The 19679-nt window shown below is 40.3% G+C and overlaps 2 protein-coding genes across 2 annotated transcripts; one reads left to right on the forward strand and one right to left on the reverse strand.

The window, feature by feature from the left end:
• Window positions 1–390: 390 nt before the first annotated feature.
• s1pr3b (sphingosine-1-phosphate receptor 3b) lies at window positions 391–2265 on the forward strand (the record flags this gene model as incomplete). Its single annotated transcript, XM_083984014.1, has 2 exons — window positions 391–541; window positions 1012–2265. Exon 2 carries the CDS (start codon window positions 1111–1113, stop codon window positions 2263–2265), a length of 1155 nt encoding a protein of 384 aa, XP_083840140.1. The 5' UTR covers window positions 391–541; window positions 1012–1110.
• A 4449-nt stretch (window positions 2266–6714) lies between these two features.
• shc3 (SHC (Src homology 2 domain containing) transforming protein 3) lies at window positions 6715–18710 on the reverse strand (the record flags this gene model as incomplete). The annotated part of the gene is made up of 12 exons (XM_083983342.1): window positions 6715–6843; window positions 6968–7293; window positions 8722–8913; window positions 9007–9100; window positions 9711–9864; window positions 9954–10083; window positions 10172–10223; window positions 10392–10445; window positions 10981–11100; window positions 12376–12439; window positions 14309–14379; window positions 18069–18710. The coding sequence occupies 12 exons, from the start codon at window positions 18708–18710 to the stop codon at window positions 6715–6717; spliced, it is 2028 nt and encodes a 675-aa protein (XP_083839468.1).
• Window positions 18711–19679: the final 969 nt, after the last annotated feature.

The following is a 19679-nucleotide window of genomic DNA, read 5'->3' on the forward strand; positions in this document are numbered from 1 at the left end:
GTAACAATAAATAAATAAAATAAATTAGGCCTAACCATCTTAAAATTGTGTTTGACTTCAATTAAAAACGAAAGAAAAATATAATAACCTAAAAGAAAAAAACAACAACTACTAAACCCATTCAACCTACCTGACTAATGTCAACAACTAAAACTTTTACCATCTATGGTCTGGACAAATACAATTAGCCTACAATGGATAACTGCAACGTATCTGTAAAGAAATAAGTTATGCTACTTCACGCACCTCCGTGGCTCTGATAGGCTTCAGGAGTTGGACTGACCCTCAGACAGACAGCAGCCGACCCAGCCTCTGTGCAGGGAGGGAGGGGTGTGACTTCCAGCCAACTGTCGAAAAAACTCCGGAGTTCAGAGATCAGCAAAAGATGAAGAGCTGCTCTCCTCCACGGAGCGAGCGCAAAGGAATTAAAACTGTGGAGCAAATCTGCGAATTACGGAGATTTAACGCCTCAGCGATGAAATACACGTGAACCGGAGCGAGTTTAACTTCCAAGTAAAACCTGAACTGCGAGCATCCCACGGTAAGTTTGGTTAAGCTTTGTCATCTGGGGAAACGGGACGAGTTAAGTAGAGGCAAACAAACCAAAGAAGATTTAACCACAGCAGGCTAGACTATATTATTATGTTTAAAAATGAAACTACTAACTAATCAGCCTCTCTTACCTACTTGCTACTACTTAAAATATTCTTGGAAGTGGTCCAAGATGAGCAATGTGTAAACAAACCAACAAAAACAGCATGCAATAAGCAGAGTATATAAACTTTGTGTTAGTTGTATGTATTTTTCTGTACCTGTTTCTCAGACTTAATGATATTTTATTTGGTTGGCTTCATAAATATCATAACCAGAGTAAGATTTTTTTTTTTTTTTTTTTTTTTTTTTAAAGAAAGAAGATAAAGCCATACATAAAGTGCAGCATTACCTTATTACTTACTATTGCAAATCTAACACTGTGATGAATAAACTGGTTTACCCTATGTCACAACTCAGATCTTTCCCTGCCCTTGAACACGGTGGCTCTGTCTGCTGACACTGGACTCCCTGCTCACTTCTGACATCCAGTGTCAGCAGCCGGCGGCAGCTTTGAAGATGAACAACCCTCAGATAACTCTCCACTACAACTACACAGGGAAGCTGGACCACCGGCCTGGCGTTGGCACGAGCCGTAGTAGCACCGTAGACCCCAAAACCATCGTGTTCCTAATCATATGCAGCTTCATCGTCCTGGAGAACCTTACCGTGCTGGTGGCCATATGGAGAAACCACAGGTTCCACAACCGAATGTATTACTTCATTGGCAACCTGGCGCTGTGTGACATGCTGGCTGGAGTCGCCTACCTGGTCAACCTGCTGCTGTCAGGAGAGAAGACCCTGCAGCTCTCCCCTGCCCTCTGGTTCGTCAGAGAGGGCAGCATGTTCGTGGCACTTGGTGCGTCCGTCTTCAGTCTCTTGGCTATTGCCATAGAAAGACACCTGACTATGATCAAAATGAGGCCTTATGATGCCAACAAGAACTACAGAGTGTTTCTCCTGATAGGGACCTGCTGGCTGATTGCCATTTCTCTTGGGGCTCTGCCCATCTTGGGCTGGAACTGTCTGGACAACCTCCCAGATTGCTCCACGGTCCTGCCTCTCTACACCAAGAAATACGTAGCCTTCTGCATCACTGTTTTTATGGTTTTGCTCTTGGCCATGTCAGTGCTTTATGCCCGAATCTACATCCTGGTCAAGTCCAGCAGCCGAAAGGTGAGCAAGCACAGCAACTCAGAGCACGCCATGTCCCTGCTGCGCACCGTCATCATCGTAGTCGGGGTCTTCATCGCCTGCTGGACGCCCATCTTCATTGTGCTTCTCGTGGATGTGGCATGTGGGCAGCGTTGCCCCATCCTCTACAAGGCTGACTGGTTCATTGCGGTGGCTGTGCTCAACTCAGCCATGAATCCAATAATATACACTCTGGCCAGTCGAGAGATGAGACGGGCCTTCCTGGGTCTGGTGTGTGGCTGCTGCTACAGGGGGAAGGCTTCTGTAAATGGCAGTGGGAACAAGCCGTCTCTGGAGCCCAGCCGCAGCAGGAGCAAGTCGTGGAGCAGCCAGAACAACCCCAACCAGAACCAGAACCAGCAGGGCTCAAGGCAGACGGAGCAAGGGAAGGAGCAGGGCATGGACACTGCTCATGGTGAGGTCTCAGTGGTGGTAGGAGGGGCCACCCAGGCTGGCTCTGAGAGTGATGCAAAAAACTGAGAGAAGGGAGCCAGAAATCTATGGTAAGAAGGTGAGGGAGGTCCACATATATATGCTCATGGGCCTGTGCAGTGGTCACAACGGACAGATGACTTTTGACTGATTGAGAAAAAAGAATATCTTGAATGAAGTGTGGACTTGAGGCCTGGCTGCAGGACAGCTGTTTCTCCTTGGTGGTTGGTTATTATCAATATACAATATCATCCATAATCAGAAAACTCACACTTGCCATCAGATTGGTGTCATTCATTTCATCACTTTTGTGTGGGAACCATGCATCTCCAGAAATGGGTATTTGTACAGTTAACTGACGGATAAATCTTACAATGGCTGAGAAAATCAATGATTAAAAGAAAACATTGAGCCAATTAAAACTTGATATTTTGGAGATGCATGTTCTTCACAGGGCAGTGATGATTTGAGAATCAATGGTGCTCTCAAACAGAAAAAAAGTGTACCCATGTGGTCACAGATGTGACAGACAAGGATGAAAAAGGCAAACAGGAAGTGAAAAAGAAATCACCCACAATTATTTAAAGTGCAATTATAGAGCTGCAAAAACAATGTAATGGAGAATGATTGTAGACAATTATTAGTGTAATGATAAACAACTGAAGTTATTTATTCTATGCAATCTGTTCTGTAAATGTATATTCACTCAGTAATACTACAGAATGTTGTGCAGTAATATGAAATGAAAACTGCATTGTAGATAGTATGTGTGGTTTAAAAAAATATGCATGTTGAAGAGTCGGACATGCCACCTTTTTCATTTTACCAGTAGCACCATGTTTATGTTAATGTAACTGATGCAGTTCATTCAACAGCAATAGTGTTTTCAGTGAAACCAGGGCTCCATCTGCTGGTTTATAACGTTAGTAGTGAATGCTAGTGGGATTTTTTTTTTTTTTTTTTTTTTTACAATAGGCTGCATGTTCGATACAGAATATTTCCAATCCTTGTTTTAGTAGCACATTTTGAATTGTTATTGTAGTTTATCTTTGTATGTTTTTATCTGATTATTCCAGAATTAGAAACGTATTGTATCAAACCTAAAAGCATGAAACTGGTAAAGTGAAGAAACAAAAGTCTTGCGAGGCACGTGGATGCTGCATGTGAAGTAGAACTAGTTAGTTAGAGGCAGCTGATGCAAAAAAAATATTAGCTTTGGCACAATGATGTAAAAAAATAAAGACTGGAAGTACTGTATAAAGATGAATCATCTTGATCACCTTATGTGGCCAGTAGAGGGTGTAGTTCTTCCCTTGTGTTGTGCCTTCCTTACACATTTCAGAAAATGTCAGTGTTGGTTCATCCAAATGACATATTAACCTACTATTCACATATTCATAGCAGTTTTCATTAGTATGTCTATGTTTAGAAGTATGGATTGTGTTTTCAAAATCGTGTTGTCAGTGCTTTGATCTACATGGATGGCATCAGAGATCTGGACAGATTAGAAGTAAATGAAATAAAAAAAAACAAAAAACAAAAATAAAAACAAAACTAATATAATTTGGATGAGCCAACACTTTGAGATTTTTGAGGAAATTGTGATGACCGAGTCTGCCGTAAGACAAAATTTCTTCCTGATCATTACAGAACATATACCACAGAGATTCTACACATTCACGGTTTTATTGCCAACAGTCATACAGAATAATGATAAACCCATACAACCAAAAGATTAAATCTGTAAACATCATTTGGACTTGTCTCTTTGTTTTTATTTCCATTTTTTTTCTGTACCTGTTCCAAAATAGTGAGTTCTCTGTGTGATTCCCTCTGACAAAGATTTATACTTAGAATCTGGAAATGATACATTTAGAATATATAATAGAGAGGGAGAGAGGGAGATAAAGAGACAGAGATAGAGAGAAAACAGTAGTCTCAAGCAGCAACACGCAGCAGGGCGAAACACAACCTCTAGTGAACAGGCATGCCCCATTGAAGATCAGCTATTGCACTTTGAAGAGAGAGAGAAAGAGAAATAAAAACACAATTTGTACAAATAAAAGGCACATTTTCATCAACAGAAATCTGGAGAGAAGCCATGTTCTTATTTGTGTCCCAGCGTATTTGTTTGTATAATTTCTTGATGCCACACAGCTAATCATCATGTTATCAGAGAGATTCAAGTATGGAGTTGTTCCTGCTGTATATACGCTTTGTTCAAAACATTGCACATTTTGTCAAGGTGATTCTACAAATTTTAGAGCTTTTTTTTTTTTTTTTTTAGAAACCAACGCTGATCTCAAAGTAATTTTCAACATTAGCATAGTGCTGTTTTTTGAAAAAAGAAAAACAAAATTAGCACATCATTCCATCTCCCAAGATATTAGATTTGATGAAATTATGTCACAAAGAATTGAACAAATAAAAGCGAATGACGGATAATTGTCAGAAAAACAAAACACACAACAAGAAATAACTCCCCAATGATTTTTTTGTGTCCTTTCTTCTCCTGCCATTTCCTTCAAAAATACCAATTTATTCCTCTTTTTCTACCATGAGCTCTTCTCGGAAGAATCCTGAGAAGCAAACTGGGTCATGGGACACAAGGAATCAAGGGGAGTCTTAATCGGCTTTAACCAAAATGGATCTGGTGGATTTTTTTTTCTAACAATCCCAATACTGCTCTTTGCTAATATGTGTTGTTGTGAGATGCATGTACTGTACACTCCCTCTTGCAGCAAAATACAGGCACGTTATATTACATTGCATCTGTCTTGTCAAACTCATTGAACACATGCTGATTTTGGTTCAACTGAAGTGGTCCAGTGCATATCAAATACAATGCCCCATTCATTTGGTATCCATCAGAGTACTGACAATAGTAAGGATGAGAGCATTTAAAAAGCTGTTGCCAGAACTGCTGTTTACTATTTCTATAAGCCTTTTCAAAATTTTTGATTCCCCACTCTACAAAAACAGTCCGTATAACCTAAATACCATTAACTGTTCTGAGGAACGATTGTGTACAGTGGACTGCAAAATGCAAATTAACTATGAACTGTCAAGCAACAGCGTTTGAAAACTCTATGAGTCGGATTTTCCCATGTAGTGTAGTACTATAAGCAATGCTGTCAGATAACATCCTTCACTACTAGTGAGTTATAAAATAAGGGAAGTGAAGTTAGTGTGCCTGACTGGGGGTAAACAAGTATTTCTGTGGTGACACCTAGTGGCCATAAAGCAGTATTGACACAACCACGTTATGAAATAAAATGTTTGTTCAACATCAACATGTGAAGGTGATCTAATATTGAACATTGTGTATTAGGTGCACAATGTGTGTACACAACACTGGTCTAATTAAGTCTTGTGAGAAAAAAGTGAAAATCACGTCTCAACACATTGGTAATTCGTCTTGGTACAACTGACACAGATGATCTAACTGATCTAACTTTCTGATTGTGCTATTCATTTGTGATCATTCAAATGATAATAATAATAATGATGATGATAATATCTTTTTAAAAGTTCACAAAAAGCCGAAAATGTTAATTAAGAATGTGAGAATATCCATTGCATGACTCAAGCCCCAAAACTAATCATTGACTACACACCTAAAAGAAGAATCCAGAGAAAACCAATTCAGAAACAATCCCTGGTTGAAAAGCATAAATATTTTACAGTGTCAGCATACACAAGCACCTCTTTCAAATAAAGGGGTATCAAGGTCTACGAACAATGTCCACAAGAACAGTTGATTTTAAGTCATGCGACTGTGACACAAGAAAATACTTTATAAAAAAAAAGGTTATCTTTAAAGCCATTGACAGCACTATGAAGGATGTCTGTTTGCACCCCAAAACTTTGTGACTACTGCAAAGCAAAACACATTCATTTCTAATCCCCAATAAAAGCAGATTTCATATAGTGACTAATTGAGTGAGCTGTCACGCTATTGGTGAGATTAAAGGACTTTTTTTCCCCCTAAAGTAATTCATTATAAACAGCATTTATCGTCCAAACTGTTTTTGTTTCCGACCTCTTACTGTAGTCAACAGTTCCTGTAGAAATGTGGTTGTGCTTGACAGACAAAACTAAAATTTCAGGTTTTTATTCTAAAATACTCTTGTTAACACCTCTTTGAGGTTTAATTTGCACTTCATCTAAACTACAAGAACATCTGTATTTTTTCTTTTAAGTCTTTTAAAACACCAAATCAAGATAGTATGTCCAAATGCACCTATGTCTTCTCAAAAATATAGCATTTCAGTCATCACAACAAAATAATAACAGTTCTATAAATATTTTTTTTTATCTTTAACAAATCTTGTGTCTTCCGGTGCCTCCAGCAGTGTAACTGTGGGCCAACTTTCCCAAAAACACTGTCAGCGCACAGAGCCTTTAAGCATCTTCTCTTCACGTTTCGTCTTCAAGTTTCAGGATGGTAGGAGAGACTGTTCAGAGCTTCCGATTTCCCATCAGGCATTGCAAGCATCACTGTTTCCTTCCAACGGGCTGTAGGAGACACAGTTCACTCCCGGCTGACACAATCGGCAGATTGTTGTCACGGTGATGGCCAATAAGGTGGCTAATGCTGTCAAATATGTGATCTTTTGTCCGTACCTTAGAAAAGAGAAAGAGATATTATAATGTTGTTTTTCTTTCACAGTGGAAATCATGTGTTCCTATACAAATCAGTATTTCTATCTACAGTATCACGCTCTACATGTCTTTTAACCTTTCTTACCGTTCCCTCAGGGTCCACCAGCAGTAGATGTTTGGCAAGTCCATTGTGCATGCCTGTCAGTACGTAGGACCCTGGGTTGGTAGTGCTCTTGCGGACTAGGAAGTCCCCGTCTTCTTTCAGTAATTTTTCAGCATCACGGCGGCTCATTTTGCCGTGATACCATGTCTGGCCCTCCAGCTCCTCCTGTGCCCGGAAGGCCAGTGAGCGCACAAGAAGGGGGCTCGAGTTGTCCACGGATGCTGCCTTATGGATACCGGACATCTGGGACTGGGCTTGCCCCTGGGACGGCGGATGGGACTGAGACTGAATAGCATCCTCGAAGGGCTCTGGTGTAAGTGAAGGCAGCGCGCCAAAATAATTAAGACAGGAAGGATATCTCTAGCACAGTTTTTAACTCAACATCCTACAGCTGTCACATTGTATAAAGTATGTTATTCATAAATACTTTGTTGGAATGAAAACCTTAACATGAAAAAGTGCAAGGTCATCATTGCCCTAGCTTGTAGCAGTGTTTTCTTCAATTTCTCCAAAATGGTTATTCACATATCTGTAACGACCAGGGGCAGAAGAACTCATCTGTCATCTGTGATGTATAAACAAAGTGAAGGTTTAATGTCAAATCTTTTACTCACAGCATTTGTATGTAAATCTGTCTGGATATACATTTGTATATTTACAGTATGCATTATATAACTTAAACTGATGCAATGCTGTACATATAGGATAGCTGTCGGCAGACAATGGACAGAGCGAAAAACATACAGCTGAGGATAAAGCCCAGAACTTTCTTTATTATTCTTGAGCAGACAGAAACACTAAGCCTGTCTGCATAGTCTCATATGCAGTAATTAAAGCATATAACTTTCTACATTATTCTTTCTCTGTTATGCTGACGATACAATCATAACCACCAATAAAACTTCCTAATGCTCTTAGACAATTAACATCAATCAGACGGTGGACTCAATGTCTGTGCTGCTGAGCTAGTTCAGCAAATATTCATGTTTATATTATTGGTTCATCTAATTTCACATTACTATTATATTATATATATTATATATACTCTACACTGTATAACCTTTCATTGGATATCCTTACGAAACAGTTGAAAATGTTTGTAAATCATATTATGCAAGTGTCTGTATCAAATTTCATTTAATCTTGACTTTCTTTTGTGGAACAAGTGCTGGTGCTTGTTAGCACAGGAACAAAGTTAACAGAGAACCACAGCAGCAGACAATAACACCTTAGATAACGACATAATAACAGCTCACTTTTGAACAGTATGGCAACTGCTCACATGTAATTTGTGTCATGGATTCTTCATACATAGTACACACATCGTTATGTAACTAATCTTTCATGTGTAATAATAGAAAAGCTAAGGTGGAAGTTCAAAGGAGGAAAGAACACAGCTCTACACTGGCATTAACATTGTCCTCCTATTGTCTCCCCACTGACATGATGTTATTATAATGCCACACTAAAGTCACAGGGAAACAAAAGCTAGGAAATCTCTATAATTAAGAACTTTGATTAGAAATTAGTCTTACAATTAGTCTTACTATGTAATTGTAAAGGCACAGTTACTGTTCATACTTAGTAATGCTGCAGAAGGTGAGTTTTACATTTGCTTTGCCTCAAATTCATCAGTCCACAGTGAACTATGGTTTTTCAAATTAGTCAGAGTCCACTGTTCAAAGCATCTGAATAAAAGAAAGTGAAAGTTCAGTACATGCCAATAAAAGACTCACTCATGTCAAACAGGTCCTTCTGTGGGCTCTCCTTGGCTGCAGTTGCCATGCCTTTTGTCACATTTTCTGCCTCTGCCTGCAGTGCCGCGAGCACCTGGGCGTCAATCTGCTGGGTGTTCACATACATGGGCATCTCTGCTGTCTTTGCTGCATGACCTTTACTCTCAGGCAGACTGCTAATATCAAATGAACCTAGACATTTGGAGAAACAATCATAGTCTCAGAGATGAACTGAATTAAACATGCCATTTGTATTTGTGTAGTGGGAAACATGGGCTTTCTTACCCTGTTGTATGAATATGAGCTTTCTTTCATCTCCCCAGTTTTCACCGCAGTGCCGCCCTTGGTAATATGTCTGATCGACTGATCCTGGGCCCATCTGATGACACACACACACACACACACACACACACATAGTGGACATCTAAGACATTTCTGAATTAAATACATATAATGAGTACACATTAAAAATCAAATGTCAGACATGTAATGTGCAGTTCGGATTATGGGTACTTTCACAGCAAACAGCTAATAGCTAAAATGATCTCTAGTACTCAGGTATCTATTTACTACAGTTCATTTGGCCTGCTGTGAAAGCTGTCAATCAAATTCTTTTGTGAAACAACCAGACTGAGGCCAGAAACACAGGTTATGCCCCCAAAGTGGACTGTTGTGTGGTTCGTTTTCAGTTTGAGGCCTAATTATACCAATAATGCTCACAATCAGTTTTGTGACCACAGAACATATACGTATATACTGTAGTAAAAAGGCAGTGATGTGTTATAAGAGTTATCAATCACTAGAATTGAATTGCTCCATTTTGATCCATTTGGCTTGGATGATAAAAACTATCACATCAAAGTTTACCCTTCTTGGTCCATAGCAGAAAAATAAAGTCAGTGAAATCTATGTGAACAGAATAAGAGCTCAAATGCAACAGTGTATAAATGTAAATGCATGTGAACCAAAATAACGCTGCTCAGTTGTACCTGGCATCCATCAGGTGCTGCATTGTGATTGGTTAGCCGGGTGTCAATGAAGCCTCCAGGCGGTGGCATCTTGCCAGGGATGTTATTGTAGTAAGGGTGCTCTGCCGACTCCTCCTCTTCCTCTGTCCATGGTAACTCCTCCATGTTTAATACCCTGGAGAAAACATAGTTTGATACTAGAACTCAATATCGGTCACCGTGTTATCTTCTGTGCGTTTTATTAGTGTGGTCTCAACACCTCACCTGTCATGTGTGGAGGACAGCTTGCTTGAGGGACATTGCAGGTACTGCTGGAAGCGAAGGTCAAAGGCCTGGCCGATGGTACCGATGACATCCTGGGCCAGACCATCAGAGCACTCCAGGATGTGACATGCTGGTGAGAGTCAGAACAACAAACTTTAACGAGCAACATGTCATATGTAAGTCATGAGACACCCTAGAGTTAAGGAATGGACGCTTACCTCTTCTGTTGACAGGATCCTTTGCTACATAGGCAACGAAATCTGTTGTGTCCTGAAAAAGACAAGACAAAAAGACACATATTTTACAAATAGCCAAATAGACAAAGTGTGTGGTTATATAGTTATAGTAATATGACTGATAATTAGGAGCATCAGCCACGGGCTAAAATGTTTTTAAAGTTATATCACTAAATTTGATGCTGGCGACTGAGTTACTTACAGGGTCTCCACCTGATGCAAATGAGATGGACTGCATATGATGGTTGGCTATGATCTGTGAGGGGCAAAATCATACAGTACATATCAACTAACCCAACACATCTGTGATTCTACACACATGTATCACAATAATTATTTTTCAAGTAAAAGGCCCTGTCTGATGAGTATCTATGTGTAGGATTTGGCTTGTGTTGTTACTTTGGCACCATCTGCTGTTAGTATTAAGAATAAGACTGAAGTAGAGAGCACACAAATAAACAGTAATCTACAACGTGCCGACTTCCTCTGGTAATTCTATTAACATCAGTAGAGACCATGTGCTCTTACTTGTTTTCCTCTTTAAACAGCTCTTTATCACATTAGCCTCTTTAAATGGACACCCTTCATTCTAGAGAAAAATCTTATCTCACTTTTTCAAAAGCTAAAAGGAAGACTTACGAAAATCTAAATGTGTGTGTGTGTGTGTGTGTGGGTGGGGGCTTTTTCTTCAGTTTATTTATTTTAGTATAACTAATAAATGATGCCATTTTCTTACACTGAAAATCATAAAAAGTATCATTAGTGTGTGTTGTAAAAAGTTGTCCGCTGACCTGTTTGCAGTCGGGGGTCATCAGGTTGAGGCTACTGGTGGAGATATTTAGGTTGATGGACATGCCAGCGAACTGCAGGTTGCTCTTTCCCAGGATATTGGACAGAGCTTTGGACGGTGGCTAGGAGGATCAGAGGATGACACAGACAGACAGATTTTAAACAAATTAAAACAACATCTCTTTTTATGATTTAGTAATTCAATATTTTTTGTAGAGAACTGAATGAAAACTCTGGTGTCTCTAAATCTGGTATGAATGATAGGATGGTATGATATGAAGCTACGCTCAGCAGTGGGTTGGGTAAACTTAGCCTAGCATAAAGCCTGGAAGCACGGGGAATAGCTAGCATAGCTCTGTACAAAGCCAAAAAACAACAACAACCAAAATGTTATGGGATGGCATCATGGCAGGTACATTTATTTCCTTAGAATAGAGGTAGGCTAGCTATTTCCCCATCTTTCCAGTTTTTATGCTACTAAGTAGACCAACCACTGCTATATCTTTCAGGAGGATTACTCATCCTAATAAATAAGGAAAATGTATTGTTCAGTTTGTATTGATTATACATTGGGCAACGCAAATTTCATTTTAAATGACTTAAAAATACTGTTGTGATTGAATAGTGATTTGAATGATGAGCAGAGGAAAAGAGGCCAAATAAAATGGTCAAAGCCATTCAGAAAATCAAGCTGATGTCATCAGTATGTGTTTGCCAAATTAACAATATCTTATACCTTTATATCTATTATGAGAGAGAAACTAGTCAGCAATGATTTTGTGTTATATACTCTTCCCTGACATTTGAACGAGCTCTAGAGAGCGGAGTAATGCTTCATTTCACACCCCACATTAAGACACAGTCTCCTCACACGCTGTGGACACACACCATGTAGGTGCACATGCACACAGAAGACAGACGCTCACACAAACACGTGCGCACACACAAACACGCACACACACACACACAAGATCAGCCTCCTGATCACAGATATTGTGCACTACATGAGTCACTAAGCACTGTGCGCGGTGTGCAATGCATCGTGGGCTGGAACTACACCCACGCATATACAGTCCCATACCTCTTCATCTCTCTCCTTTCTCCTCACTCTCTCTCTCTTCTCTAAGTACAATGTCTCTCATCATTTCTCTCTCTCTCTATCTATCTGTGATTTCTCTCTCTTTTAACATGAAGGATGGATGAGAGAGAAAAAAAACTTACTGAGGCGATGCTATATATAGAACACGGAAGGATAAATGAATATCTAATGCTGTTTCCTCTACTGTACATTTCACTAACACTCATTTTCTCAGCTCTCGCACTGGCAATCACTTGCGTTTCTCTATCCCTCCCTCCCTCCCTCCCTCTTTCCCTCCCCTCAATGTCCATCCGTGTACCTTTCTCTTCCGCAGAGCTCCTTTGGTCCCTGGAACAGCCTCACACACCAGGCTGATGGCTTCCCTAGAGGGAGGAAGAGTGGACGATGAAGCCAAGATGGTGACCACAGACAGCCACACGATGACTGGTATTTTGGCATTACTGTAAGTTAGACTGTATTATGTGTAGTCTAGGGATGTATTTTGTTGTCTTAGTAACAACAGGACAAAGAGTCTACAGCTAGTGGCTGTGAGAGGCTGTAGCTACTTGGCAGAGCAGTTCATGTTAACATCAACATGGCAACATACTCATGTTCAGCAGGTATGTTCATCATTCTCACCATCTTCCTTTAGTATGCTTAAATTAGCAGAAGTGCATCTGAGGTCAATGCAGATGTCATATGTTCTGCAGTTATTTTATATTTATAAATCAAAGTATTGTTTAGATTAAATGTTTTGATTTGGTGGTAGAGCAATAATAAAAGACAGTGATCACTGAAATCCATTCTCTTGGTACCATGGCCATCCAGATCGAATTTCATGGCCATCAAGAAGATGTAGATGTAAGAAATCAAGTATGATAGACATAGGATTAAATATAATAATAATAGAATGTCTTTATCAGATGAAATATGAATTATAATTAAGATATAAAATAGACAAAAACAACAACAATAAAACAACAACCATGAAACCAAGTCTGGTAAATGGTGGTAAACTAAACTAAACTGTGAATCAAACAGTGGCTGAAGAGTCGATTCGAAGCAAAAGCTCAAATTCACCTCTGACATGAAGTGAATGTTGGATTCTTGACAGAAGCGGAAATGTTAATTTCTGTATCCTTTTTGGTGGATAAACCATGCACAGCAGTAGGTTATTTTAGAAAAGGAGAAATCTAATAATAGCAACGGCATGAGCCATAGATTTCTCTCTGTTTGTTTCTCTCTTTTTCACCATCTCTCTCTTTATTAGAGAGAAACCGAACACACACAGTGAGTGAGTGTGTGTGTGTGTGTGTGTGTGTGTGTGTGTGTGTGTGTGTGTGTGTGTGAGAGAGAGAGACAGCTTACCACTGTGTGGCCTTGCTAGCTAACGTTAACACTGGACTGATTTCAGGAAGTCAGGCAGAAAAGTGGACATGACACAAACCGATTCACTATTGGCCTTTGCCTCACTGCACATTGGTCAATGATTTTAAAGATACACATGGAGCCACAGAAAATTCCACGCAGACAAATTGTGATAACAGGCAGCCTAAATGTACTACTACATATAATATATAAGATCAGAAACACATCACATTTTTAAAATGGTCATTTATGAGTTGAGTTGCCGATAGAAAAACGCATTTAGGACCTTATTTCCTGCTATGTATATAATAGATTTGGTCACTTTTTTTCTCAGCACAAGCTTTAGTGTGATTGTCTCTGCCTATAACAAACCAGCTTGGTGTTCGTCCTGTTGGCATCATCCTCGTAAGATTTTTAGCAATTCAAAACGGAAGGTGAAATTGTAATAAGTTTGGACTTAACTACTGCCATTTCTATATTTACATTACTTATAATAGCATTCTTGCCAACAGACATTGGCAGAGCTATCTAGCAAGTTGGTTAGCTGTCTAATGGCAAAAGTCAGCTGTTTGAACTGAATTTCTTCATCTAAAATGATACCTTATATGGATTCAGCTTCAACTAGTATGATTCATTTAAAAACAAGCAGCAAAAATGTTGTTTTATTTAAGGGTCAGGGATTATCATAGCATAACTGAAGACATTTTTGGATCAACATGTTGAACATTGTCCATCAAAACACCAAATGGGGGAGGAATGAAGAATGAAGCTGTTTTTGTGTCACATGGTCTCCTGGTAACTTACTGAGCCACTTTCATGTTGGTTTTCCCTTCAATGTGTCACTTGTGAACACTATAAAACTGGAAAACTACATCTGAACATACCTTGTTATTTGTGACCTTGTGGTGAAATCCAGGGATCTCATTGACCGCAGGACTTCTATACAGCCCAGGTACTGGAAAGCAAGAAAAGAAGTCTGTGTGAAACAAGTGTTAAATATGAGTAAAAAAAAGTAACATTAATATTTTTTATAACTAACACATCATGAATGTACAGAAAAGCACACCTGACTTGTCTGAGTTTTTCAATTGAAACTCACTAAACATTTACCACTTCACCATGTCCAACATTAACTTACAGTAATGACTAGACACTAGGAGCTTATATCTTGAAGGAAGACCTCCAGGGAAAGTGGTTTAGTGGTGTATTTCATGTGAAGAATCCTATTTGGATTATTTGATTATTTGTAGATTTGTATAACGCTAAAAAAAAAGTACTTTCTTACAAAGCAGGAGTCTGGCAAGTTCACCTCTTTTTGTGAAACCAATCCATGGAGACAACAGGCCAGAAAAGTGAATTTTATGTGACGTCATCTCAGTGTAAAGTCTACTGGCCATTTGCGAAAGAGTGAAGTGTAGGCAGGGTCAGCAGTGGAAACACTAATGCACGTGTGCTAGAACTTTTTTTGGAATGAGGTGCCAGTCCATTATTCAGTAACATCCATGCCTTACATCAGACTAAAAACACGAAGCCCTGCCAGAGACAGTTGTCATTGTGTGACTAAGTATACTCTTGTGGAATAGTAGCCTATCCCAGGTTGCGCTGCTTTCAAGGGGGGCACTGAGTTTAACAGTGAGTCTGCACAAAACCGAACAAGCAGACTTCAGCCTTTATTACATCAGCAAATGTGTTCTCATAAACTTGCTGCTATTATTGTTTTCACTTTAGGTTGAAAATAGAAACATCCCGCTGATCACAAAGGCAAAATCTGACACAAAGTTGATACAAATCAAGTAAATGCTCCTTCACCATAAATATCTGTGAACTGCATCAGTGTGTTACTATGCCACATGAGGTGAATACAGTCCTCCTATCCCACAAAACCATCTTCAGTATCAGCCACCGACTCGTTACAACACCTCTTCTAATTAATACTGCACAGACTGGGAACATTTTGTGCTGATGAGTTCCTATCATTATCAGAATCACATTCATAATCTTGTAAAAAAAAAAAAAAACACATCCAGAGACGCTAATGTTTCTATTTCCTCTCCTCTTCAGAAAAAAATTAAGTTATTAAAATCATAACTTTCATGTTATGAGGCCACTTCTCTCCAGTTCACTTTACAATAACCAGCAAATGAATACCATTTAGTCAACATGACGTTTGCATTTTCTTTTACTACTCTATTTTTAGAAGAGTGAGTTTAAAGTGCACACTTCAGCAGGGCCAAAAATATATCAAACAGTTATAAAATTGTTAGAGACCTATTCTGAGCACGACATGGAGACTTTTCTTCTCTGATGCTGCACGACAAACAAGTACATGATTCACACAGTAAAACTCAACTTTAGATTAATTATAAAAATCAATGAGAGGCCAGTTCTGAAGAGCCTCTAATTGATCCCAGAAAACAACAAAACAAGTCTAAGCGATTGTATATGAAGTTCATATAACTAGATACACACACATTGCATTTAAACAGTACAAACAGGCAAACACTTCTAAAATATGAAAACATACCACTTTGGCTATATTTTGTGCCAATAAATCCAAACATTTGGTTTATTGTCAAAATAAAAATGGCTGTAAAAGAGTAAAATGTTACATGAAATAGTTGATGAAATTAGTATTTATAAAAGTTGTATAATATGGAAAATCTGTCCCCTAATGCTGATGATGACCTGTGGTGGACAATATAACCATAACCATGCAAACTAAGGTTATTGTTACACTCAGCAAGATGTAAGTGATGATTCTCAGTCACCACAGTCTCTTATTCAAGAAAATGTTAATCAAGTGCAAATGGCCTTGACTGCAGATAGTTGAAGATGTTTCAACACTTAATAAAAAGGTTTCTGAACTTCCTGTGAACTAAAGAAGCCTAGTGGATGAGAGATGAAATATCTTCAGGTGTCTATGATCAAATCCAGTTGTCCCTATTCAGAACTTTCTTAAGTTATTATTATATAGTTATAGAAGCTATAATCATTGTTACGTATGACCAGACAACTTCTCTGCATCAGTGATGGAGCTGTGGAGAATTATCACCCAAATATGCAGTTCCACAGGGTTATATTTAGTGTCTTTCAGCTAACTGTTATGTTTTTTGCAGCCAACCACGTTTTGGTTTTCATTCACTCCCACAGCTCTCATAGCATCATTTTGACCTAGCAACAGTTTACAGCAAAAAAAAAGAAAAGAAAAGAAAAAAGGCACTGCACTGCAAATCTACAAAACAACAGTTACCACTGACCACAAACCTAAATAAAAAGCAAATTCAGCATTACATTAGGATAAGTCTTATCACAGAGGTTTTTAAACACATATCATAAACACATAGCTACCACGAGCTAAAAGCATGACTGTAAACAGTGGCGCTGTCAATCAATGTCCCGTTAGAGTAATGGCGCATGATGTGCGAGGAGTGACCACATGACGCTAATTAAAAGTGCTGTGAACAGAACACCACGTTGATCTCAACACATGCAGGAGTCAAACCACAGGAAAAGCAGGGGGTTGGGGAGCAGGGACTGGACCCATCCCCCCCACCACCCCCACCTCCCTCACAGTGTGGATGCTTTCAGTGGCATTGACTGGACAAATAAGCGCTCTCGGCCTTAATGCAGTTAATGGAATGTCACACTGGTCACAGATACTGTAGGCTTTGTTCGGGCGAGTTGTAGAAGGTGTCATATGATGGCAATCATACTGTGTAACTTGATTTGGAATATAACACATTTAACCTGGCATCGCTGTTTGACTATGCTTATTCATCCCCTCCCAAAACTACATTTTTTTTTTGCTTTTTAGTGACATGTGCTACATGAATAGAAGACAAAAAGATTCCACCATCACGCAAAAAGGTTCAATATACTGCTGCTCTGTGGTCTCAGTGAATATGGTTTGCTCCGTTTTCTTCATTCACTTCACACCTTGAAGAGCCAGGGCTCAGCATCATCACTCCTCATGCTAGTGACTCATTGCCGGCATGATGACATTCACAGCTCTCGTAGTTGTGCGTACTTGTGCTCCTTTAAACGATGTTTGATGGCCGATCGGGCATTAACGCTGAAGACGCTGATGTGATGAGACACAAACATGCACCGTGTGTCTTCTTTTTCCTCCTCCTCCATCATTTCTCTATCGCCGAGCGGAAAAACAGCCATAGAGCTCATACAGATGCACAACGTACAGAAATAACACATCACCATGGTTACAAAAGCATAACGCTGTGGCTCCACATACACAGGACAGAAATACTGTATACAAGACAATGTTTACAGCATGCTCTAAAAAGGCACTGATGATTGCTGTTTTTATTTTGCAATCACATGCCCCCCCCCCCCCCCCCCCCCCCCCAACACACTTTACTTTCCTCCATCGCTGACCTTCTCTATTTTCTGAATTATTCAATGTCTGTTTTCTAGTCGCTCTCCATTTGCTCAGCTCTCTGCTGTAGCCAACCTACATACACCCACTCAAGGGCATGTTGTGATGTGCAAGTAAAACTACATTATCTCTTCTTTATACCAAACTTGCAGGTAGCTAAGCTTGAGTCACTGAAACAAAAGACAGAATGGGGAAAGACAAGAAAAGAGGGAGAGGATAATAAACATTTTTTTAGATTAGAGACCACTAACCTTCACTATGTATGTCACTCCTGGACCAGAGATCTTCTCACTCGAATGTAGCCATCCTCTGGAGGGTTTGCTCACCAGTCCGCCACCTCCACCTCCGTTCCAGTCCTCTCCACTGGGCTGGAGTTCATCCAGCCTGCTCTTCTTACTCATGCTGACAGCCGGCTCCAGCTGTGAGCAGGGGGTTGAATGGGAGGCCGAGCCGCACAGAGAGCCGCCCACACCAGAGGCTGCTGCCGCCGCCGCTGCTGTCGCCGCGCTGGGGCTCGGGCCACTGGAGCTGCCTGAGCCCGATCCCCCACCCCCCTGCAGCTTAGACACAGCCAGGTCCTTGACAGCTGAGGGCAGACCCTTGATGCCCAGCAAGCTGCCTGAGTTGCTGAATTTCAGGCTGGACACCTTGTTGATGAGAGTGCAGAGGGTGGTGCCTCCATCTTCCAGGTGGTCAGAGCCGTGGCTGGTGGGGTTGATGGAAGCAGTGGTGGTCGAGGAGGGCTGGACCTCAGTCGGGGGTGTGTAAGATGTCTCGGCTGCAGACTGGGGGGTGGCCGAGACCTTGGGGTTCATGGACAGGCCGTGGAGAAGCTCATCGACGGATGTTACTGACTCATTCCTGAAGCGGTTGTATTTGGTACGGTGAAGCATACCCTTCTCTCTCTTGCTTTCTCCCCTCTCTCCACCAACCGACACGCACAGCCTGCCTCTTTCACAAGTGTGCTGGCAGACGTGGCTGAGCCGTGCTGATTACCCTCTCCTGTAACATAGCAGCAGCAGTACAGGCAGCAAACGCCTTTTAGCAATCACAGGCCACCTGACTGTAATTTTCTCTACTGAGGTTACAGTGGTGGTTGTGTTGTGTTGGGCTGCTGCTGCTGCTGCTGCTGCTGCTTCTGCTGTTGCTGCTGCTGCTGTCGCCAAAGTCCAATCTGCTCTCAGTAAAATCCAGAGCTGCAATCCAATCCGTAAGAGAGAAACATAAAGACACAATCCATGAAAACACAACACTGAAGCAAAGGAAGAAGGGATGGAGAGAAGAAAAGGTCTCCAAAAGGCTGCCAGTGTTGTGGTGCAGCTTGTTTGGTTTCCAGTGGTGATGCTGCTACTGCTGCTGATTTCTAGCCTCAAAAATCCAAAAAGTAAGAGAACAGAGGAAGGTCTATGTTGTCGATGATCACGGATACAGCGAGGGAAGAGCAAATACTCTCTACTGACTGCTGCCTGCCTGCCTGCCTGCCGGCTCAGAGCTAAAGCATGACTCACTGATCTGAGAAAACCTTCTCAACAAAAGGCTTGCTGAACACTGCAAATCACTTCCTGTTGGAGGGAGAAAAAAAAAACCTCCCACTTACAGCACACTGGAACCAATCAATTTTTAAATTCCCTAGTCTGATATTAATTTGCTGTAATTCTTCCACTCTTATTTGTTTTTCTGGGAAAAGGAAATGAAGAATCAGAGGTAGCTTGATTATTTAACTTAGTAAACTAATTACTCATAATAGTTTGCATGAATTCATTTTTTTAAACAATTAATGTCGTATAAAATGGATGGATGGACTGATAGAAGTTTACAGACACAAAGAACTAAGCGCAGGATTGTTAATAAATTAAGTGAAA

The sequence above is a fragment of the Trachurus trachurus genome, assembly GCF_905171665.1.
Source record: "Trachurus trachurus genome assembly, chromosome: 12".
Taxonomy (NCBI): domain Eukaryota; kingdom Metazoa; phylum Chordata; class Actinopteri; order Carangiformes; family Carangidae; genus Trachurus; species Trachurus trachurus.